Below are 25,541 nucleotides of genomic sequence, written 5' to 3'. Positions count from 1 at the left end.
TAAGCTAATTTATGTTAGTGTAGTAGTTGATTCACCTCTTTGGCTTTTATATAAAATCAGCATTTTTTGAAAACTTGAATGGTGGCAATCCATGTTAATGTTTTTACTATTTCCTTTTGGTTTCATAACCTTCACTTCTGCATACTTTCCTCTCAGAGTGGCGCGTATGGTTGGATCTGTGTTACTTGTACAAAATTTATATATCATATGATAATCAGTTGTGAATTACTGTTTTTATTTAATTCCATGGAAAGCTTTAACTTACTGAAAATCTCTTTCACAGGAAAAATGTTATCGAAGATAGTGATGCTGAGGTTTGCGACCCTTGCAGCAGCACTGTTCATATGTGCCGTCCTGCCCATCAAGACTCAAGCCTTAACACTACCGGTACGTTCTAATGTAACTCATCCTATTTTAAGATGTTAGTATATATATATATATATATGTGTGTGTGTGTGTGTGTTATTTATATATATGTATATATATATATATATATATGTATATATATATATACATATATATATATTTATATATATATACATATATATACATATATATATATATATATATATAACACACACACATATATATATATATATATACATATATATATATATATATATATATATATTATATTGATAGAGAGAGAGAGAGAGAGATGCATATAAAAGAAAATTTGAGTGTGGGTGTACGTACTAAAGGATGAATAGAGTATTGGGAACAAATACTTTAATATCCTGAATACGAAAGAGCTTGTGCAAGATTTTGTTGCATTTAAGGGTGTTTAAGTATTTTGATGAGCCGACTATCTAGGTGTGTGAAGAAGCATACGCTGTAGTGGTTTTACAGCACAGAGACTTCATTCTCGATTTCTCAGTACAAGGATGAATTTGGTTGTAACCTGTCCTATTTATTTCTGAAAACTACACCTATTAAGACTAATGGCTTATATATATATATATATATATGTGTGTGTGTGTGTGTGTATATATATATATAATATATATATGTGTGTATATATATATATATATATGTGTGTGTGTGTATATATACATATATATATATATATATATATATATCTATATATATATATATATATATAGATATATATATATATATATATATATTGTGTGTGTGTGTTTATGGTTGTGTATACGCATTCATATTTACTGTACAGTATTTTGTATACTTTCTTTCTTTGTCACTGCACTTTTCTTATCCATGGTCATTTAGTTTTATTGAACTTTCTTAACAAGTTTATGATATGTTTGAATGTTCTTTGATGATGTATGTTCATTATAAGTAATGATAGCAATATTGAAAAAGACGATTGAATTAATGATAGTGGTAATGTTAATGGTAAAAATTATAATAGTAAAAATGATAATAGTAATTTATTCAAAAACTTGATTTAACCCTTTGTGCATATTTTTGTTAAGGTTTGCTCCCTAAAAGTATCGATAATCTGATCTTTGGATTTAAATGTACTACATTAAATTGAATGGCTCAGTTGGTAGATTTTATTCATAAAATACAATACATATTTCCAGGCTATAGATCCAGAAAGTTTGCCAAATACAAATTTTTCATGTATTGGGAAGGTGATTGGAGGCTATTATGCTGATGTTTACACAGGATGCCAGATGTTCCATGTTTGCACACTCGACGAAATAGGTATGATCCCTGTTATGTTATTCATTTGTTTTATCAACATTATTTCTTTTTCATTAGCGTGTGTTTATCCTGTAATGTTTTAATTATGATTGAGCTAACATTTTTAGCCTAAAATTTTCTTTATGCAACAATAATGCTACTCTCCTTGCCTTTTCTTACAACTCCCCATCACAATTGGGATTTTACTTATTTGACAACGGTAGTCACATTACTCCAAAGGCTGGGTAAAGATAGTAAAAGAACCTTCCACACTTTAGACTCGTGTTCTTTGGTGATTTTGATACTGAAGAGTATTATTTGTTGATTTCTAATGTTAAAGTTCACATTTTACTGGTGCTTTTAACATTAGATTTCTCATTTCAATTAGCATTCTTTGTCAATATATTTGTGGTTAAAAAATTTGGTGTCAAATTTAGCATTTTTGCATTATAAGATAGTGTATATATATACAGTATATATATATATATATATATATATGTATATATGTATATATGTATATATATATATATATATATATGTATATATATATATATATATATATAATTATATACAGTATATACTTATATATATATATATATATATATATTATATACAGTATATACTATATATATATATATATATATAATTATATACAGTATATACTTATATATATATATATATATATATATTATATACAGTATATATATATATATATATATATACTATATACATATAATTGCTATTATATATTCAAATATCAAGCCATAAATACCCCTCAATATCAAATTCACTCAAACATTGGATCACAGATTCAAGGGAAAATTCTTAATCAGATGATTCATTATTGCCGTCAAGAACTTCAACCTTTGCTGCCGTGCATGTTTTGTTTTATGTAATAAGGAAACTTCTAATTTTTTATGCAATATATCCAAATCTTAATTAGATATATTTTATTAAAAAACTATGTTCTGTACCTGTATGTGTTAAGCTCTGTGACATTTTAAAGCATTTCTATTATTGTGTTTTGTAAAGGCCACACAGGTACAGTAGTTTTACGCTAGTCATCGCTTTCTGTTGACTTTATCAATTGCCACTGAATAGTATAATTAGGAGAATTATCTGATTATAGTGTGTTCACACAAGTCTTTCTACCATAAACTTATCACAGCAGCTCACTTCCTTTGCTAACTAACTACCTGATTAGCAGTTGTATTATATTATTTTACATCTTTCCCTTATTTCCAACTATTTTGGGAAGAACATTTTTACTAATAGTACCATATTTTGGTAATTTTTGAAAATTTATTTTCAGGAGAAATCCACGATTACAAATTTGGTTGCATTCTTGGTACCGTTTTTGACCAAGAAACGAGAGTGTGTGAGAGAGCGGATGAAGTGGATTGTAGTGTCTCTGAATCTTTTTTCCATCTCAATGATGAGCTTTATGGGCCAGGAATTATTCCCCCCACAGCGTAAGTTACAGCCCAGTTGCCTTTAAAATGCCTTTTGATGTTATCTATTCTGCGGTGAGAGTTTTCAGTTTATAGTTGATGCTAATTTTTTTTAAATCTACCTTACTATTGATAGTGATCAGGTTATATAATGAAAAATTATGTGCATTTCCTATCAAGACTATCTTTCGTATTTGATAGTTGTACGTGAATTAATTCATGGTTGAATTGTTTTATTAAAAACTTCTTGTGCCTATTTTGATTTGAAGAAGTAGTTTGGAGTTGGGTGTATATTAGGGCTGTGTTTTTTTCAGATTGATATACCAAAGTATACTCTATTTCCTTTCAATGCTTAGAAAGCAGTGCCTCTTGTGAAGTTTCATTGAAAACTTGCTGATATTTAGCTAGTGTATCAGTAACCTATGTATAGCTTTATTCTTTTATGGGATATAAGTACTCAGATGTTGCCTTTATTATCAGATATACAATAACTTTAGAAGAGACCCAACTTGTTTATCTAGAACTGGAAACACAAAAGAAAGTTTTTTTGTGAATTTACGATTGGAAATATGGTGCTTTCCCAGAATGTAAAGATACCAATATTTTTGTAGTTGTATTGCAACTTAAACATAAATTGTTTATCGCTTAATGCAAGAATTATTTGTTTTGCTTTACTGTAATTTTTTATTAAATCTACAATTATTAATATTTTGATTATTGGTATAATTTAAAAATGCATTTCAAAGTCATGCATAGTAAAATTGTAAATTGTTTTCTAAATTATGCTTACATAAGATGAAAACTCAGTTTGAGAAACAACTATTTACGATATTATAGTTTAGTATTTCAACCCTTGCTCTAATTTTATTTTGAGTACTGTATATAGAACAGTATGTCAAGCTGGGAATTCTACAGGAGACTAGGCAGTAAAGAATTATATTGTAATCCTGTACTGTTATACACAGTATCTTACTTCCTAACCCCTTTTCAAATGACATGTCTTCCTATAGATCAAATTAAAAACTGATTTATATAGTACTAGCTAATATATACAGGTTACATAAATATACAGTATTGTGAGAGTAGATTGTTGCCAATTTTATAACAACGTATGGTCCTTAAAACATCTTAAGTATAATCACACAAGGAATGGATACTGTACTACAAGAGAAAGTAAAAAATTAGAAAACAAAGGTGATCGTTGTTGAGAGGATTAATTCTTCTAAATGGCTCATGGAGAGTCACACATTGAATTACCTTGCATGGCCCTTTCAGTCATCAGGATTATTGCATATGGAAATATGGCCATGCATAGAAATTTAAGCTTTTTGAAATTTCTGTTTTCAGTTGTGAAGTCGTATTTTCTTCCAAACAAAGGCTGCTTAATATGAATGTGCAATTTATCTTCTTTCTGCTGTCGCCTTGTTGAATTGTCATCATGAGCAAGACTCGCTTTGTTTCATAACAGAAAGCTCATTGAAGTTTTAACTCTTTATATTTCTTATTGTTTTCAATGCTTAATACAGTATAACTGAAGAGACATTCCCTTTAGTCAGGAAAATACAGTACAGCAATAGGTTAATAAGGTCAACTCAAGGAGTAGTGTACCAAGATTCTGTTGATGCATCATTTAGGTTTGTTTCTCAAGCAAAATTACATTTTTGTGAAGAATATGTAATTCATTGATTTGTTATTATACACTTCTATGCAAAATATGCCATATTGTCAAAAAAATTCAAAACTAAGCAGTGATTTTATTCTTTATTACAGTATTTGTTAAATTTACTGATCAGATTTGTTTTCCAATATTCTGTTTATGAATGGAGATATTTCTAACTTTTGTTAAGTTATTACTTCTTATAAGCTTTTCAAATGGACTATGATTTCAGTCTGCATTTAAGTCACAATTGGTTCATGTGTAATGTGAGAAATTTTCTACAGCACCATGTTTTTTCTAAGAACAAATCATTGAGAATTTTAGTATTCATGTTTGCATTAAAAATTGCCATAAACTGATAACCACAGTTTAGCAATGTTAGGTAAGTTGCATCTCAGTTACTTGCCACTAAATAAGCGTCAATAATTTTTATGTCCAATTGGTTCATGTTTCAAGATTGCCTATTATGTTATGATTATATAGAAAGTGTTCATAGCATTGGATATTTTTCAATAATTTTGTACCCTTCATATAGTTATGCTTCTGTTGGTCTAAGATTAGTATAACTTCCATTATAGGACAAGCTAGTTTACCCTTTAATTCTAAATTAACAATATATTTTGTATGACACTTCATGTTAGGCAAAAATAGTTTCATTTAAATCATAGTTTAATTTTGATTGACAATAAATAAGTTGTAATTTCTTTGGAGTCTTTTTCTTCAATGGAGAACTCTTCAACAGGGAAGCTCGTCTAGCTCCTTGCAAACATAAAGTTCGTGTAAAATTTGTTGACAGTGTCACAGAGGTTCCATCATATAAATTTACTCAAATTCTTTTTCAAACTCATTCAGCTTAAAATTATATGATTTGGTTCAGTATTTCTCAACAGTCATCCACTGAAAGGGAGGTTCGTAAAACCTAGGAACCAAGATTATTGGCCATCAATTTACAGCAAAATTATTGTTAGAATATGGTGTATTTTCTGGTAAACATGAAAACTTTCGTAAGATACCATATTTTGGCTTTAAAAAATTTCACTTTAAAAAGAACTGATGTTTTTAGTGGCTCGAAGATAGTCTGTTCTTTTATTTGCTTGTATTTTAATAGCTTTCATAAAAGTTCTGCTTTGAGCTCAAAACCTTATATTTATTTGGCTTATGTAGAATCTTGCTAAAATAGTTGGACTTTTTATCCTTTATTTACTGCATGTAAGTCAATATCACTACTTGATTCTTTATCAAAAATATCATAGATTTGTACTTTTCCATGATAAGGTAATGTCTTGTTGTCTTTAGGCATACTTAATCATTGTCTAACTGTTAACTCTATTCCTTCTTGTTCACTTTCATTCAATATATTCCCCTTCTTCAGAGATACAGCGGCTACCTCCAGCGCTGCGACAGTTCAGGTTTTGGACCCATCTGTTGCCCTCCTTGCAGCTACAATCTCACCTCCTGCTTCTACTGACACTCCAAATGGCCCTTCTTCTGCACCGGCTAATCCTTCTACTTTCTCCGTTGCTGGCCCTTCACCTCTTCCATCTCAGTCGATTCCCACCAGTTCTCCTCCACCCCCAGTTATTCCTCCAGGAGTCACTGCTTCCTCTGCCTCTACCACTTCTCGGATGTCAACCTCCACCTCTTCTTCCGTCACTGCAGCTTATTCTTTCCCACCCCTGCCTTTCACAGTCAGCAGGACCTCCACATCTGTATCTGCTTCCTCTCGTGTCCGCATTGAAACACCCCTCCTTCAGATCTCTCTTAACCAGGGAGGATTTGATCTACCTGCACCCCATCTCCGCCCATCCTTGCTACGGCTTGCAGCTCAAGCTCAGAGTTCTGGGCAGCATTTTGATGCTCTAAATCCCACATCCCCATCTCCTGTTACATCTAGGACACCTGCTGACTTTGAAGATGTTCCCAGGCTTTCTCTCTCACAAAGTTCTGATACTAACTTTAATGACCACTCCATTATTAATTCTCGACAAAAACGACAAACGACGTCGACACGCGGCGGCCGAACTTTTCGAACTAACCGGGTATTTTCTGTCACGGAAATGTCTGACGTAGTCACACAACCTTTAGATAAACTACAGGATACACCAGTTCATGGCAATAGTAACCAGCCTGTTGCTGTCACAGAAATATCTTCCAGAAGAACCTCTAGAGGACGTAATAGGTTTGAATCCCAAACCAGCACACAAACATCTAGGTCTTCAGGACATGTACCATTAAGAACAATAACAGTCTTACAGAATGCTAATGTAGGGAACATACAAGGCAGACAAAGAGCTCCACATATAAGGAGTAGGCAAAATTCTAGGACTACAGTAGAGAATAGGTTACCAGAACAGAATTTCTCAAGTCAATCAAGTAGTAGACCAGTCATTTCAAGATTTAGACAACAGGTAGATACATCAGAAGCTGATAGATCAAGTCTTTTAGTAAAATCCCAACAGGACAGTCCAATTGTTAAAAGCAGTCCATTACATTCTAGTCATGTCTCTTTTGTTAGGCCAACAGCCTCTTCACAGCCAATTAGAAATAGGCATAATCCAAACTCTCCTGTTATAAAAAGCAAAGATACTCCTCAGCAAGAAGCAGTTGAGACATTCAGTGAGACTTTGTCTTTCAATAATGAACGTTTTGATTTAAATGACCCTTTGCCCCTTAATGACCCAACTCCACTGCCTCCAGTAATTCTGACTGCTGAACTACCACCTGACAGTATTCACAGGGTTTCTGAAGGAGCCACCAGTGCTACGGACTTCCCAACGACAACGCAAAGTTCATTTGTATTCCCTGAGACCAGCTTCCAATGCCACGACAAAGTACCTGGTGGACTGTATGCAGACATTGAGACTGGATGTGCCGTGTTTCATATTTGCTCTGTTGGACCGGATTCCAGGTTAGTACTTAATTATTATTTTTCATGTAAGTTTTAGCTAGAATTGTATGATACTTCATAGCTATGCACTTGTTTGCTATATAATCTGAAAATTGGAATGTTTTATTATACAGAAATTTTTTTCTGCATCTTCAAATATAGAGATCATTTACTTTTAAGACCAGATTTGCATAAGAATTGCATTAAATATTTGTATAGGCCTACAGTTTAGTAGTTGCCCTATATTGAAATGTGATTAAAAACCTCAATATCATATATTTGATTATGATGATAAAATTAAAGCACACAAATGCATACAAACTTATTTTGAACTGAATTTATGCATCAGAATATGATAATTTGAGACTAAAGTTCTAAGGTATTCAATAATTGAAATTTAGACTCTTAATAACTGGAAACCTTCCAAACCTAGTCCCTAGTAATCTTTTTTGGTGGGGAGCAGACTCCAGTGTTAAACTTCTTAAACATTAAGAAAGGTCAAAGTGTTAAGAATGAAAATAAGTAGGTATCTTATTAAGTGCTTGTTTTCTCTACAACCCCATTAATCATATGGTGCCCTACTTTCACCGTGTGCTGTTCAAGATTGAGGGGTCCCCATCTGAGTGCTGAGGGCAGTCAAACCCCCAGATCTGCATTCATTCTTTGGTGTGATTTGAGATAATTATTATGACCAACTTTTTCATCTTCGTTGGATACACCTTTGGTACTTTTTTAAATTGACAGTTTAATTTGAATTGATTTAACTAAAACTCTATTTTGTTTCCATTTTGGTTAATTTAACATTAGTTTTTTCCTTGTTTGACTACGTCTTAAGTCAGCACTATGCCTGCCCTGTTGAGGTAATTGTAACTGTTAATTAAATTTGTATTTCCTATTGGTGTTCATAAACAGTATTTGCCTCATTTGGGAGTTTTTTCTTTAACTCATCAGCTTTCCCCTTTATTGTTGGGCTGTGAGTTATGTTTCTTGTACTGCAAAATTCTGTGCTAGCCATTGTTATTGTACAGTTTCTCCTTTTCATTATTGCTTAAATAGTCTTTTTCGGTTTTACTGCAGCCTGTTAACTTTTATTTTCTTGTAAGTTTTTATTGTATTTGCAATGTATATTTGACTTTAATTTTGCTGTATAATGCTTACTTATGTGTGGGTTAGTGAGTTTTATTAATACAGGCCATAGTGCTGTGTTTCTACATTATTTGTTTTTTGAGCCCTCTAAACCATGCCTTAGCATACAGGTTAGGGTCTGCCCAACTGAGTTTGTAGGTCATTTATATCCTTTATTGGTAAGGACCTGTATCTCCTTTTGTCCAATGTTTGGGCTCCACAACATTTGCATTGGCTAGAAGTATGATACCTGCTTTATATAGACAAAGGATCAGTGGGTTCCTTTTTGCTCAGAAGTTGTAAGATGTAGTACTGTACTATACTTCATAGTCTACTGTTGAAACTACTGACTCCTGTTCCTGTGGTCATGTTTCAACATCCCACTCTCCTGTTCTATCCATCAAAGAGCAGGATTCTTTGAATGACACCTCAGCCCTTGCCATTCCTCACCCATGATAAAGCCACAAAGTTATTTCATAGAACGGAAGAAGAAGAAGACTGGGCTCTCCAGTCTTCTGGTCATATTTCATGTGTTAAGGAGGGCCTCATGTGGGTGGTAGCCAGATGTTGATTTGAGCTTGAGTTGCTTTGGCTTGCTAATCCTATCCAGGTTTAAGAAAATATTTTCTGTCGATAGAGAAGAAAAATTATTTCCCTTTAATGTTCATCATCATCATCATCCTCTCCTACGCCTATTGACGCATAGGGCCAGATAGAGGAATCATTGGCTAGATTCATCAAAGGATAGCTAGTTCCTTGTTCTACGCAGTGCCTATCTAACTAAAGCAAATGAACTCTGACACTCCATACTAATTCCAGTACGATCATCCGCCAAGCATCAGGAGTAGAAGCTGAAAAGACATCTTGTCTATTCACCTGGACCCAATCCATCACTTTGCTGCCTGTGACTTCATCGAGATTTAGGGGAGCATTTCCTCCACATCCAAAGTTTGCGTTACTCCTCCAAGTTGCTCATCCGCTTATATAACCGTTGGAAAACATGAATTGCTAAGATATACTGCTTACCACGGTATGCTGAAATATTCTGCCTAGTGGTAGAAATACTGTAACAGTTTTAGGTGGACCCTTAGATCTTGGTTCTCTTTATCTTATCAAAATTAGCAGTGTTTAACCAACATGATAGACTTAAGTAATCATACATATTGTATTCAGCATTGCAGGAAAGAATACCAGCTTGGGCATGTTACTAGTTTTACCTTGTGACACCTTAATAGATCACTTTTTTTCCTGTCTAAGGAGATATTTCTCGGAATCTCATCTTTGGATCACATTGCTTCCTTTATCAAAGCTACCTAGATATCAGTGTTTGTTCTAAAATCGAAAATTTCCTATTTTCAATATTAAACTTACCCGATAATCATGAAGCTGTCAACTCCGTTGCCCGACAGAATTCTATGGAGGGATACGCCAGCTATCACAATACTAGAAGGGGGTGTACTTACCAGCGCCACCTGTGGCCAGGTACTCAAGTACTTCTTGTTGACACCTCCTCAATTATTCCTCTGTCGTGCTTCCGGCAAGACGTTCTGGGATACGCTTATGGTCTTCGAGTTTATTCACGGATATTTGGTGAAGTATTCTCTCAGATTAACGGCTGTCGCATTACTGGAATCCTTCTTATATTAGCTAGATAGCTTTTATATAGTTCTGATATAACGTTAACGATTTTTGCTTGTTTTTGGAACCCCCTTTGGCTAACTCTTTGGTTTACAAGATGTCTGACATTTCGCAAGTTCCCTCCCATAGACGATGTAGGTCTTGCAATAGACGTATTCCGAAGGCCTCGGTAGATCCTCACACCGCTTGTTCTGACTGTAGGGACAGGCCCTGTCAGTTAGAAAATCGATGTGAAGAATGCGCCGGACTTTCCGAATTGGAATTTGTCCGTCTTTTAAAATATTCAACTAAGTTAGAGAGAGGTAGAGTTAGGAGGAGTTCTTCTCACTCTTCACTGTTTTCCTCACCTCATGATCCCCTACCTTTTCCTACCCCTGTAGTGGCTACCCCCGAACCTACTGTGTGCCCTCCGCCTGATATGTCAGTTGTTTTGCGTGCTATTCAGGCTTTAGGCGATAAAGTAGAGTCAGTGGTAAGTGACCATAAGTCTCTGATGGCCGAAGTTAAAGAGCTGAAGGTCAAGAGTGCAGTGGGTGGAGTTAGTGCCAGTGCTGTGACGAGTGCTAGTGTCGGTGCAGTGCCTAGTGCTAGTGTTAGTGCCAGTGTGGTGCGTGAGGATTTTTCTGTGCGAGCCTGTCGTCCTCCCAGTCCGGGACCTCTTGCAAGCTCCCATGCCCAGGGGAGAAGCAATGTCGAAGGGCATAAGGGTTCGGCAGGCCTTGTTAGGCGCACAGAACTATCCTCGGTGGTTGCGGGCGTGTCTTCCAAAGACCGTCACTCCCACCTGCAGACGATTGAGCCCGTCTTATTCTCGTCCGCTGATCAACTGTCGGGGAAGAAACGTTGGTCTCAGGTCTCGAGACCGCTTAAACGTAGAGTCCAGTCCGCGAGTGCTCAGCCAGGTTGCAGTCATTGGCTCAGCTCTGACTCGCCTCAGTCATCTGTCGACTGTACTCCGCCCAAGAGGAGTAAGGTTCTGCCACAACAGAGCTCGACTGTTAAGGCTTTACCTCAGTCTACTATCGTTTCTGCCGATCCCAAGTGGACTCTGCTTCAGTCCATGCAAGCTCAGCTTTCGGACTTGATGCGTGAGTGTCGGGCTGAGAGTGTTGCACCTCCGCCTCCGCCTACACTCCCTCCGCCTGTTCTCGCTCCGCCTGCGCTCGCCCAGCCTGCGCTCGCTCCGCCTGGTCGCAGCACCATCTGCCAGGCGTACGATGTTGAGCCACTTTCCGAGTTCGCTGTTCCCAGTGGTGTTCAGCCTCAGCCTTCTTTAAGGCAACCTTTACGTTGGGATCAGGAGGATTATTCCACTCATCCTCCGCCTCTCCCTGCTGCTCCACCAGTGGTGCAACTCTCGGTTGAGGTACAACAACCTCTCCCGTCTATGAGTCAGTCTGCTCAGCCATCGCTGCAGCGAGCTCAACCCTCCTCTAGGCAAGCTCCTCTACACCCTGGACTTGCGCCTCAGGAGCCTCAGCTTGCGAGAACTTTACCTTGTTCTGCGCAGCCTCAACCTCATCATGCTCCGCTTATATCTCAGGAACAGGAACGGGCTGCTCCGCCTCCGTCCTCCGCTCAGCTAGCGCAACCCTTGGGTTCAACCTCTCTTGCTAGGAGTCAACCTCCTTCACCCATGCGCCTTCCTTCTGCTTCGTCTGTTGTTCAGCCTTTGCAGTCTGAGCCTCAGGTTTTCCCTCAACAGTTACTGGAAGAGGAAACCTCTGTTGTTGTTCCTACCCGTTCTGACTCTGCGGTTCAGCATTCTTGTCCGATCTCTTCGCTACACTCTGGTGATGAGGTGTCGGATGATGAGGAGGCACACCTTGATCCCTCATCAGACGTGGACGAATCCAAGCTTTCTCCACAGTCTATTGATTTTCGTAAAGTCTTGGCTCTACTCAGGGAGATTTACCCAGACCACTTTGTCTCTGCTATTCCCCGCTCTCCACCATCTGAGTTTTCGCTGGGCGTACAACAAGCTAAGTCCTCCTATACTAAGCTTGTCCTAGCTAGATCCTCTAAGAGGGCTTTAAGGATCTTAGGGGAGTGGCTACAGTCTAAACAACACCTTGGCAAGACTTCCTTCATGTTCCCTCCAACGAAGCTCACTTCGAAAGCGAGCGTTTGGTATGCCACAGGGGAAGCACCAGGCTTGGGAGTACCTGCCTCTGCCCAGGCTGACTTCTCAAGTCTGGTGGACTCGCCTCGGAGAACTGCTATGAGACGCTCGAAGGTTTGTTGGACCTTCTCAGACCTGGATCACTTACTGAAAGGGATGTTCAGAGCATTTGAAATGTTCAACTTTCTCGACTGGTGCCTGGGGGCCCTCAGCAAGAAAACTTCTCCTGCGGACAAAGATTCTGCCATGCTTTTAATGTCCTGTATGGATAAGGCCATCAGAGATGGATCGGGTGAGCTAGCGTCGTTGTTTGTATCAGGGGTGTTGAAGAAAAGGGAACAACTGTGTACCTTCCTTTCCGCCAGCATTACACCTTGCCAACGGTCACAACTCCTTTTTGCTCCGCTCTCGAAGTTCCTCTTTCCCGAAGAGCTAGTTAAGGACTTGTCTGCTGCCCTGATACAAAAGGATACGCACGATCTTGTAGCCTCATCAGCTCGTAAGTCTAAGGTTGCCACCTCAGTCCCCAAGACTTATCGCTCCCCAGTTGCTGATACACCTGCTACTAGGTTCATACCGCCCTTTCGTGGTAGAGCCCCCAGCCGAGGAAGCTCCCGTCCAGACGCTCACAGGAGCAAGTCTAGGAAAGGATCCAGGACATCAAAAGGAAAAAACTGACTCTCCGTTTCTCCAGACAACAGTAGGAGCCAGACTCAAGATCTTCTGGCGAGCCTGGGAGAAGAGAGGTGCAGACGCACAGTCTGTCAGTTGGCTGAGGAACGGTTACAGGATTCCATTCTGCCTCAAACCACCTCTGACCACATCACCCATCAACCTCTCTCCCAACTACAAAGAAGAGGACAAGAGGCTAGCATTGCAACAGGAGGTGTCGCTACTGGTGCAGAAGAAGGCAGTGGTTATAGTCCGGGACCATCAATCCCCGGGCTTCTACAACCGTCTCTTTCTTGTGGCCAAGAAGACAGGAGGTTGGAGACCGGTGCTGGACGTCAGCTCTCTCAACGAGTATGTCACCAAGCAGACGTTCACGATGGAGACGACCAAGTCGGTCTTAGCAGCGGTCAGACAGGAGGACTGGATGGTCTCGTTGGACTTGAAAGATGCATACTTTCACGTTCCCATTCATCCAGACTCCCAACCTTTCCTGAGATTCGTTTTCGGAAAGGTTGTCTATCAGTTCCAAGCCCTGTGCTTTGGCCTAAGCACAGCTCCTATGGTCTTTACTCATCTGATGAGGAATGTGGCAAAATTCCTACACTTGTCGAACATCAGAGCCTCCCTCTACCTAGACGACTGGCTGTTGAGAGCCTCCACGAGTCGTCGTTGTCTGGAGAACCTCAGTTGGACTTTAGACTTAATCAGAGACCTAGGTCTATTAGTCAATATAGAGAAATCTCAACTCATTCCCTCCCAATCCATTGTGTACCTGGGAATGGAGATTCGGAGTCAGGATTTTCGGGCTTTTCCATCGGCCCCCAGGATAAGCCAAGCCCTAGAGTGCATCATGAGCATGCTGAAGAGGAGCAATTGCTCAGTGAGACAGTGGATGAGTCTCACAGGGACCCTTTCATCACTGGCCCTGTTTGTCGAGCTAGGAAGACTCCACCTCCGCCCTCTTCAATTCCATCTTGCAGCTCATTGGGACAAGGGCTCGACGCTAGAAGCAGTCTCTATCCCTATCAACCAAGAGATGAAGACCACTCTCCTGTGGTGGAAGCACAACCTCCTTCTCAAGGAGGGTCTATCATTGGCCATTCAGACCCCCAATCTTCATCTCTTCTCAGATGCATCGGACTCGGGCTGGGGTGCAACCTTGGACGGACGGGAATGCTCGGGAGTGTGGAACGAGGAACAAGGATCTCTCCACATCAACTGCAAGGAACTGCTAGCAGTTCATCTAGCCCTGTTGAACTTCAAGTCCCTCCTGCTAGGCAAAGTGGTGGAGGTGAACTCAGACAACACCACAGCCTTGGCTTACATCTCCAAGCAAGGAGGGACCCATTCGAGGAGCCTTTACGAGATCGCAAGGGACCTCCTCATTTGGTCAAGAGGTCTAAACCTCACTCTGGTCACGAGGTTCATCCAGGGCGATATGAATGTTTCAGCGGATCGCCTAAGCAGAAGGAATCAGGTCATTCCCACGGAATGGACCCTCCACAAGAGTGTGTGCAACAGACTTTGGACCTTGTGGGGTCAACCTACCATAGATCTGTTTGCCACCTCCATAACCAAGAGACTTCCGCTGTATTGTTCCCCTGTTCCAGACCCTGCAGCAGTTCATGTGGATGCCTTTCTACTGAACTGGTCCCATCTCGACCTGTACGCGTTCCCTCCGTTCAAGATAATAAACAAAGTTCTGCAGAAATTCGTCTCGCACGAAGGGACACGGCTGACGCTGGTTGCTCCCCTTTGGCCTGCAAGAGAATGGTTCACAGAGGTACGTCAATGGCTAGTCGACTTCCCCAGGACTCTACCTCTAAGAGTGGACCTTCTACGTCAACCTCACGTAGACAGGTTGCACCCAAACCTCCACGCTCTTCAGCTGACTGCCTTCAGACTGTCGAAAGATTCGCTAGAGCTAGAGGCTTTTCGAAGGAGGCAGCCAGTGCGATTGCCAGAGCTAGAAGAGTTTCCACTCTTAGAGTCTACCAGTCTAAGTGGGAGGTCTTCCGAAGCTGGTGTAGAGCCAATTCAATTTCCTCCACCAATACCTCTGTGATCCAAATAGCTGACTTCCTTCTACATCTTAGGAATGAGAGATCCCTTTCAGCACCTACGATTAAAGGATATAGGAGCATGTTGGCTTCAGTTCTCCGCCACAGAGGTTTGGACCTGTCTTCCAACAAGGACCTTCAAGACATTATCAAGTCTTTTGAGACGTCTAAAGAACGTCGTCTTTCCACTCCAGGCTGGAATCTAGACGTAGTCTTAAGGTTCCTTATGACATCTAGGTTCGAACCTCTCCAGTCAGCTTCCTTCAAGGACCTCACCCTCAAGACTCTTTTTCTCGTTTGCCTTGCAACAGCTAAGAGAGTCAGTGAGGTTCATGCCTTCAGCAAGAACATTGGTTTCACAACCGAATCTGCGACATGTTCTTTTCAGCTTGGATTCCTAGCAAAGAACGAGCTTCCTTCACGTCCTTGGCCTAGATCGTTCGAAATACCTAGCCTCTCCAACATGGTAGGTAACGAACTAGAGAGAGTTCTTTGCCCTGTCAGAGCTCTCAAATATTATCTTAAGAGGTCTAAACCTATTCGAGGACAGTCAGAAGCCTTATGGTGTGCCATCAAGAAACCCTCGAGACCCATGTCCAAGAATGGGCTTTCGTATTATATAAGGCTTCTGATCAGAGAAGCACATTCTCACTTAAAGGAGGAAGACCTTGCATTGCTGAAGGTAAAGACCCACGAAGTAAGAGCTGTAGCTACTTCGATGGCCTTTAATAAAAACCGTTCTCTGCAGAGCATAATGGATGCAACCTATTGGAGGAGCAAGTCAGTGTTTGCATCATTTTATCTGAAAGATGTCCAGTCTCTTTACGAGAACTGCTACACCCTGGGACCATTCGTAGCAGCGAGTGCAGTAGTAGGTGAGGGCTCAGCCACTACATTCCCTTAATCCCATAACCTTTTTTAACCTTTTTCTTGAATACTTTTATTGTTGTTTTTATGGTTGTTACGGTAGGCTAAGAAGCCTTCCGCATCCTTGGATTTGGCGGGTGGTCTATTCATTCTTGAGAAGCGCCTAGGTTAAAGGTTTGGTAGAGGTCCTTTAGTAGGGGTTGCAACCCCGTGTACTTTGGCACCTTTGGGTTGATTCAGCCTCCAAGAGGAACGCTGCGCTCAGTAAGGAAGACGAACTTAAATAAAGAGGCAGAGTAACGGTTCTATTCGACTTCCTTACCAGGTACTTATTATTTCATTGTTATTTGAGATAACTGTTATATGAAATATGGGATACTTAGCTATCCTTTAATCTTGTACACTGGTTTTCACCCACCTCCCTGGGTGTGAATCAGCTACATGATTATCGGGTAAGTTTAATATTGAAAAATGTTATTTTTATTAATAAAATAAATTTTTGAATATACTTACCCGATAATCATGATTTAATCGACCCTCCCTTCCTCCCCAGAGAGAACCAGTGGACCGAGGAATAATTGAGGAGGTGTCAACAAGAAGTACTTGAGTACCTGGCCACAGGTGGCGCTGGTAAGTACACCCCCTTCTAGTATTGTGATAGCTGGCGTATCCCTCCATAGAATTCTGTCGGGCAACGGAGTTGACAGCTTCATGATTATCGGGTAAGTATATTCAAAAATTTATTTTATTAATAAAAATAACATTTTTCTTTCACTGTAATACTGATGTCCTTCTAGTGAGGTATTATGTTTGTATTGCAGTGTATGGTAATAAGAACACATGGGCAAGCCAAATAATAATGACTATTTTCCAATTTTCTCGGTTACAATAATTGTAATAATTGGCAGTTGATATGTTCCGTGAATCCAGTTTGTGTGTTTTGCCTATAAAGGGGATAGTTAGCTTCAGATTAATGGGGAATGTCTTCTGGCTTTGCTGTGCACTCATATGTTAGTTGTTAAATTAGTTTATTGCTATATGATGAAGGTTTACATTCCCTTTGTTTCATGTGTTGAGGGTAGCATTGTGATTTAGATGATTGTTGTGCAGTGTGTGTTGAATTCAACTTATGGTTCAACAAGTTCATGTTAAGGACTCCAAATACTGTATAAAAGAAAAGTGTCCCTAAGTTCAGAGGAAAATCCAGGGAAGACCAGGCTTGTGGATTTCAGTTGGGATTATTATGATGATACTACTAAGGCTATTACCAAGGACTCAGGTGTTGGGAGTAGTGAGCTCTCAAAGCTATTAACTAAATTTGTTATGTTCTTGCAATCTTAGAAGGTTAGCAGACCTTTGGGAAAAGGCAAAGATACTAGTCTAACCTTCCTTGATCTGAACCCTAAGCCAACTCATCAAGTTTTGCTTAGTAGTTCTAGTGTACTTACTAGTAAGGGCTCTGATGGTAAACAGCTAATTATAGAGTTATTAGCCTCATTACAAGCTTCATTCTCTTGATTTACTTCATGCCCTTTATTGCAAAACCCTCGCATTTCCGTGATTTCGTCAGCTCTTAACATACAAGAAATTTGAGATACGAGGAAATTTTCGAGCAAATTTTTGCCCCGAGAGACGAGACAAATTTGAGATACGAGGATATGAGATGGTTCCCTATGCGGCCGCTAGGTGGCCGAGTGTGCGAGAGGCTGCTCACGAGGACAACATCGCTGGCTCTTTCCCATCGGATTTCCGTCGCTTAAAGTTATCTCCGAGCTAGTCTTATATGGGGCATAGGACCTTTGTTTCTTAGAAAAAGGTTGTCTCATCACATTTTCAAACTTTCGTTTGTTTGAAAGGCCCCATCGAACTTGTAGGTTCTGGTTAACCCTCGCCGCATCTTGGAGGACTTTATTGACCTCTTCCTGTGGGAAGAGAGTTTTACCCCAGCAGGAGGAGGCAATAAGCCTATTAGGCTCATGCCTAATAGAGGCTTCGGCGAGCACGTGTTTTCTGCAATTCGTTCTCGCAGTCCAGAAGTCATGAAGGTCTGATTGGAACGACTGTAGGGGACTCTTTGCTTGTACCCGAAAGAGAGGTTCGTCACTGTAAAGGAAAGCTATCATCTCTGAGGATACTATCGAGTTGAGTGACCTAGCCAGCCGGTTTCTTGCTTCGAACTCCAATTTCAATAAATGTTCCGGAAGCTTGGGGAGTCTCTCCGAGAAGAGAGAGGAGGCGCAGTCCGGGTCGAGTTTACCCACCGTAAAAGTAGCCGAGGTATCGTGCCAGAGCGCCGACGTGCCTGGTACGAGGAGAGAGGTGGGATCTGTCTCCTTAAGGGTCGGCATAGGGATGCCGTCCTTAACTGACTGAATAGTCAATTCCGCTATCTTATCCGTAAGAGGAGACGGGATGGACGGAGGAGTGATAAAGATAGTGTACGCTCCCTTATGGGGAGTCAACTTAGAGTTGACGCATCCCCATTCCGAGAGAGTACGAGCCCAGACAGCTTGGGCTTGCTCTTTAGGGAATATAACTGTCTCCTTTGGGACCTTGTCCATCCGGATCAGGGCATGCTCCTTCAGGCAAACGAAACCATTGAAGGGGAACTGGAGATCAGGAGGGTAGAACTCCAAATCGTCTAAAGGGCGGGTCCCCAAGCCTTCTAGAGTAAGCATGCCGTCCAAATAAGGAGCATGCCTAGCAAACCGCCAAGGGTTATTCTTATCAAAGGGCGGTAGCTTAGAGGTGTCAGGGCCTAGGGGCGGAGTAGGGGCGGAGCAGGCTGAGACCCCGTACGGAGGAGGCTAGCCACCATGTCCTTTAGCTCCGATATGACACCTGAGTGTCTCTGCAGCTTCGATTCCATCATATCCTGTATCATAGACATGGTTATCGGGGAATCCGAGGAGCTACCTACAGCTGAAGCCTTGGACTTCGCGGACTTACTCCTCTGTCCTTTAGTAGGAGGAGGAGTCTGTGACATTATTGGAATGTCAGGGGCTGAGGAAGGTCCAGGGACCGGAGATATGGATTGTGGCGAAGCCGGATTAATGGGTTTCGGTTTGTTCTTTCGTATTGGCTTAACCTTGGGATGGACCAAGGCGGAACCCTCCCTAGGAGAAGCCTGAGGCTTGTCAAAGCCGAGGAAGGAAGAAGTAGAGGAAGGAGTAGGGGAAAGAAAGGAGTCGCCAACTCTGCACCACTAACCTGCTCATCCATAGGTTCGGTGTGGATGTCAAGGGTGGAGATGTCGCCGGAGACCTGGTGTTCCTCTTCCACAGGAAGGGCCGCCCTGATACCATCAATAATAGGAGAAGCTTGCTCCAAGGGTACAGCGGCCGAGGACGAACCCGGAAACAGCCGGGAGGCCATGTCTGCGTCGAGGAGGTAAGGGCAACCAGTTGGGGCATTCCTCACAAAACCAGATACCCAAGTCCGGAAGCTGGTTTTGGCCGTCCGGAGCGAATCCTCGTCAGCCTGGAAAAGGGGAGTAACTTTAGAACGACAGAAGGCAAACTCATATGATTATCAAGAATACTAAGTGAAAACATCTATATAATAAGCTGAGCCTCAATATAATATTAGCATGAATGATAAAATTGAGAAATCTTACATCCTCATTGAGGAGAATAGACGACAGCTCATAGCAGAGCATGCACGCCTCCGGGAACCAGACCATGTAAGGGGGCTGGCCAGCTTCCCGGACAAAGAAGATCGCGCAGTGGGCGTGGGACCGGCAGACGTCATGGCCTACCGGATCCAAAAAGGTTGCAGAGCAGCCCTTGGTGGCACAGCGAACTTTCTATAATAAAAAAGTTAAATAAGTACAAAGTCTCCCGGAGGCTTTAACTTAACTTAATAATAATATTAAGGAAAGCTATGGATAAGGGAGATTCTAGTTGATGTGAAGGAATGGGTTCGTGTAATATAAGGAGCCGGAGCTCTGCCGTAATTACTACAATGATAAAAAATATGAGAGTATACTCCGCAGTAGACCGGAGTGATATCGTGCATATAGGGGAGCCGGAGCTCCTAAGTAATTACTGATAAAATTTTAAGGCATAGTGGTATGGGAGAGCTCCGTAGTGAGACGGAGGACCGGGGGAGGGAGAAGATCCTTGATACATATAAGTGATAAAAAATAAAATTAATTAAGTTAACATGATCTCCAAAAAGATCTCCGTTAGGTGACTACCGGAGAAGTGAGAAAGGGGGGGGGGAGGGGCGGAGATAAATGTGTTTGTTGTGTGAAACCAGGGGGGCCGTAGCCGGAGTCAAGGTGCGGAGGGCTAACGAGGGGAGGATTCCCTGCTGAAGGGGCGCACTAGATTAATAGGAAAGTATGTGTTCCCAGCTCATAGTATTGAAAACTCATGGCGGAGTTCGATGGAGGTCCTGACCCGACTCCCAGGCCGGAGCGGGGAGAAGGTGGGACTTGGGGGGGGGGAACGGGAGGCAGCTCAAGGCAGGCCAACTAACCTATAATAAGAGGCTCTAACACGAACAGGATCTAAGTATAAAACCAACACTAGCCTATAATAGAAGAAAGAACGAAGTAACCTGGTAATAATAAGAAACTCGTCTAAGACGAAGATAATCCCAGAAGGGGGGATATAGAGAGAGGGAGAACCCTAGTCTGTGTGAAAGACAACGGGAACTCCATCCTCTCAAACTCGGCGGTTACGACGATCAATCTAAAATAACACGAACCCAATAATACATAAAACACATCTGTCCGTGGAAAAAAATAATAAAGAAATGTAACGAAGAATAGCGAAAAGGGGGAGGGTAAGAACCAGTCAAAAAACATTGCGAATCGTAAAGAAAAAACGCCAACATAGTTGGTGGGAACTAAACTGTAATAAAACCCCGAACGCTATTCTTCGTTAATATAAGATACGGACTCATAAATGACTAATAAGTACCAAAAGATAATATAAATCGGTTCAAAATAAGTGGCACAAGGCCCATAATCTAGTATAAGATTAAAAAGAACCTAGAATGACAAAAGTACAGTACCTAAGGGCAACAAAATCAAGCAAAACTGAAACGTACTGAGCGTAAACAACAACAATGGCCACGAGGGCCGCGGGAAGGCATAAAGCCGAACGCACTAAAACACTTCATATTAATAAAAAAGAACATGCCCGGTACTAAAAGTAATGTTAAAACAATCTATGGTACTTAACATTGGCGTAGGAGTAAGGAGAGCTTCAGCCATGGCGAAGAAATCCAGAAAACAGCCAAAAAAACTAGGGCACAAAAACAGAGTAAGCATCATAATACGAGTCCAAAAGAAGGATGTGTAGATGGCGCTCGAGGCGGGCGTCGGTGAGTGGATCAGGTGAGTTTGGTTAGTGCCGCTGTTACGGCTCCCCCTTTTGATGAAGGATTTATCTAAATGGAAGATGACCTGTGAATATTGGTTTTCACACGCCCTATCTTTATACACGACGCCCTTAGGGTGCTCGCGCGGGGGTAGTAACCTCTGCATTCCATGCTTTAACTTTCTCTGGTATATTTGGAAGTATTTATATCAGAAAAGAGATAAGAAGGACCCTTTTCACCGGGCGTCACAGGTATCTCCCCAGAAATAGATTTTTCCTTCGTCAAAATCCCTTAATTATTTCTATATCCACCTTGAAATCGTATCATGACCACTCCACTGACTACTGATGTCAACAGGCTGCTGAACACGTTTTACCATCTAGACTGAAAGTTGCCGTTATTATTTAGATTTACCCAAGCACTCTTATTGCTATACACTGCCATATAAATACAATACTCCACTAAAGGAACATTGCTATTACAGCGAAAGAACATAGGAAATTTTAGATTTCAGCTTCAAGAAGAAAGCAATGTTAACTTCAAGTGAGTATAGAAATAATTCATTTTATTATTAAAATTCCATTCCTGGCTCTACTAATGCAGGTCATGCCTATGCATAGGTTGATTATATATTTTTTTTTTTTTTTATAGATGTAAGTTATTGGTATACTGTATGTCAAATTCCCTATTCCTTCCCTACTGATTAAGGTTAAGATGTGCTTGCTTGAAAGTGAAGCTTAAAATGAGAAAGAGAATTAGGGACTGGAGGAGTCTCCTGCAGTTTAATGTTCAAGGTTTTCCCACATAACACAACCAAGTAGTAACCTCAAAGTAGTGGGATGGATTGTATACATGAACTGTATGAGAGGGTTTCAAACATTTTAATCTAATTATATAAAGAAGACCTGTAGGGAATTATTTCATACTGTGGCATCATTTAATTTTGCTAGCATGAGAGTTCGTGCAAACATCGAAAATTCTATGTTCACGCTGTCGTAAATTTGCATATTTTCTATTTCAGTCATAGTATTTTCCCCCTACCAAATCTTTAAACAGAACGTGTGCTGTTATGTGTATATATGTCAGTTAGAGCCGGTGTATTTGGCAATAACAAACTGACATGTCCACTGGTAAAGTAATGTGGTTGAACTCACGAAAATGGGACTAAAAAAGACATTGTCAGAGGTTTTTCAAAAGCGGGACTGTAATAATAATGTCATATAATTGCTGAAAGGATTTGTCACAAAAGTGCATACTAATAGTTTATTAGTACATTTAAACATATTAATCATTGTCTTTTATGTTATCTTTTACTGATTGCCAATAGAATAAAAAAAAATTTTTTCAATTAGTGATATATAGGCTGCATTATAATATCATTAGTCCTACACAGTTTCGTTACACGGATGACAAAGTAAATTATTACGCATATACTTTTGAAAGAGAAATAAAATATAAAAGGAATGATACTAAATTAGGAAATAAAAACATTAATATCAGTGAGGGCCGATGAAGTTGATTATCCAGTTAAATCATAATAAGTGAGGGTCAAAATAATATGTCCATTTTTCGGATGTTACTTTTATAATGGCGCGTATTTAAATTTGCGCAAAATTTCTTGTGCGAAATAAGCGAAAATTTGTCCAGCATGAACAAAACTGATTTCCCGGTATTCTAATTTTAATGGGAGAAACAATGTTTCCATTCTACAATTCAGTATGATAATCAGATATTACAGTATGTGTTTTTTTTATAAAGATTTTAACTTGGCTTTAGAGGATTGTCAGAATTTTCTGAACAATTAGTAAGAAAAGTTTTTATGTTTCAAATTCAACTGTAGGACTCTTTGTAATCTGAGTTTGATAACAAACATGTCAATTGAAGTCACCTTGAAGAACTAAGTGTTATTAATATATCATCAAGAGACTAGCCATGGAGTCTAATGTTAATATAAGAATATTTCCTTCTCAGCACCAAAGATAACAAGTTTGTATGCGGTGAAGGGACATTGTTTGACCAGAAAAGTAGAACGTGCCAGGCTGCAGCAGCTGTTGATTGTAGTATATCTGAATCTTTATACTACCTAAATGACAGATTAAAAGGACCAGGTATGTGTGTTATTAGTAGCTTAGATATTTGTTTAAGAATAAAATTTTTCATTCCAATGGACAATTTTTTTAATTATTGAAAATTTAGTTTTTATGGCTGTTATTTATATTAAAACGCATCAGTCTTATATATTCCCACATTTTTGGTCTTGAATGGTCCCAGACATTACAACCTTTCATCCAACTGATATGGTAGTCTCATGAGATATGCACCATCTGGCTCGTTAGATTTCCATCAATTATGAACCAGATGATTATGAATTGAATAATGGCTAGAATTTATCTTGAAAGTGGCATTGCTGTGGAGAGGAGATGAACATTGGAATTCTGAATGAAGTCTAACACTGCTATAGACCCATAGAATTCAAGGTAGGTAATTATTGGATATAAAATAGTCAAGGTGGTGCAAGCATCATAAGCCCATTCATTATCAGCATGTTAGTCTAAGAACTTGAGAATAGGGACATTTTCCATAATTGTGGGCATGTACTATATACAACTGAGGTGTTTTGATTAAATAGCTTCCTTCAGCTCATATATGTTCTTTTTTGTACTATTGTGGATATTTTCTCTTGCCTTTGCTGTTGTGCTGTAATTGTTAGCTTTAAAAGGAAATAATTTTGTATTTTAGATATACATCTCTATGATTAGACATTTATTTCCTTCACTGATTTAGGTCATCATTATCTTAGATCAAGCTATGCATTATCTAACCACTTGGTGACTCTTCACTGTTTTCTCAGAATGGTGGAGTTTTCTAGCCTTGAGATTGTTTATCTCTGAATCCCAAAGAAATTCCACGAACTCCACTTACCATTGTCAGTGGGCAAATTACTGTAAATGGTGTAAGTCAAGTGGGACTTCAGTTACCAACATCTCTTTAAGCAATATAACCAAGTTCATTTATTTCCTCAGATATACTAAGAATACTTTTGTTCCATTCATTAAAGGTTCGAGATCGGTGTTGGTTTTAATACTTAAGCTCTTTTTGGTTTGGGTTGGTTTAAAAGCTCGGAAGTTAAAGATGTGATTTTTGGAATTTATATGTAATTCTGACATTTTTGTCCCTTCCACCTTGTGAACCCTCTGATTCCATCATGGTCAAAGAATTTTCTGTGAAAACCCTTTACCGGTTGCATCTTGCTTCTGCCAGTTTAAGTGAATTACAAGCTTTATCTTTCAAAGTTGGATTTCCATCTACAGAAACAGTCATGACTTTTCTACCAGATTTCAGGACATAAAAAGGATATCCCAATTAAAAGCTTACTTAGACATTTCTGTTATCCACTCACTCTAGATTCGTTCATGGATGGGTACCCAGATGTTATCCTTTGCCCAATTAGGGTTTTCCATTTCTATTTAGAAAGCTCTACTCTCTGTAACATTGTCGAGAATCTTTTTAGTAGCATCAGAAACAATTATCTTCCTATGTCTAAAAATGACATATCCCTTTTCTGAAGAACGATATATTTGGTGATCTTGATAATGTAGAGAAGTCTGTACTTCCAATACTGTATCTGAAGGTAAGATCTTATGACGTTGGAGGTATTGCCAACAAATTTCCTGAAGAACTTGTCTCTTTATAAAGTAATTATTGGAAATGTAATTTAGTTTCTTCTTTTTATTTGAAAGGTGTACAAATTGTTTATGATTTTGGTGGTTCTTCCAGTCCCTTAGTCACCGCAGAGTACATTTCTAACCAATTTACTTTCTTTTATTGACCATTGTGTTATTAGGAAGTGTAAAGATACTATGTTGTGTGTAAAGGAGTTGTACTTTTACACCTTTGGATTTCATTTGTTTTTGACTTGCCCTTTCTGTGTTTTTTGGAAAACCTGCCATAATGAATAATTACCCTTACCGGGATTTTGCACTAATTCTCACATATAGTATTTCTCATAACATTAACAATAAAAAGTAAAGTCCCTGCGTTGTGTCCATCCTTACATCTGTAAGAAGTTAGGCAACAG

The 25,541-nt window shown here is 39.7% G+C and overlaps 1 protein-coding gene across 1 annotated transcript in view; it reads left to right on the top strand.

The window, feature by feature from the left end:
- Positions 1 to 25,541, top strand: part of LOC137645824 (mucin-2-like) — a 162,896-nt gene that overhangs the window by 125,810 nt on the left and 11,545 nt on the right. Inside the window, exons 2-6 of the mRNA XM_068378798.1 lie at positions 284 to 387; positions 1,551 to 1,674; positions 2,966 to 3,125; positions 6,134 to 7,669; positions 23,435 to 23,571. Coding sequence (XP_068234899.1) covers positions 307 to 387; positions 1,551 to 1,674; positions 2,966 to 3,125; positions 6,134 to 7,669; positions 23,435 to 23,571 — 2,038 coding nt within the window. The 5' untranslated portion in view covers positions 284 to 306. The remainder of the gene's footprint in view (positions 1 to 283; positions 388 to 1,550; positions 1,675 to 2,965; positions 3,126 to 6,133; positions 7,670 to 23,434; positions 23,572 to 25,541) is intronic.

Source organism: Palaemon carinicauda, chromosome 8 (genome assembly GCF_036898095.1).
Source record: "Palaemon carinicauda isolate YSFRI2023 chromosome 8, ASM3689809v2, whole genome shotgun sequence".
Lineage (NCBI taxonomy): Eukaryota > Metazoa > Arthropoda > Malacostraca > Decapoda > Palaemonidae > Palaemon > Palaemon carinicauda.
This window is presented reverse-complemented; position numbering and strand designations above follow the sequence as displayed.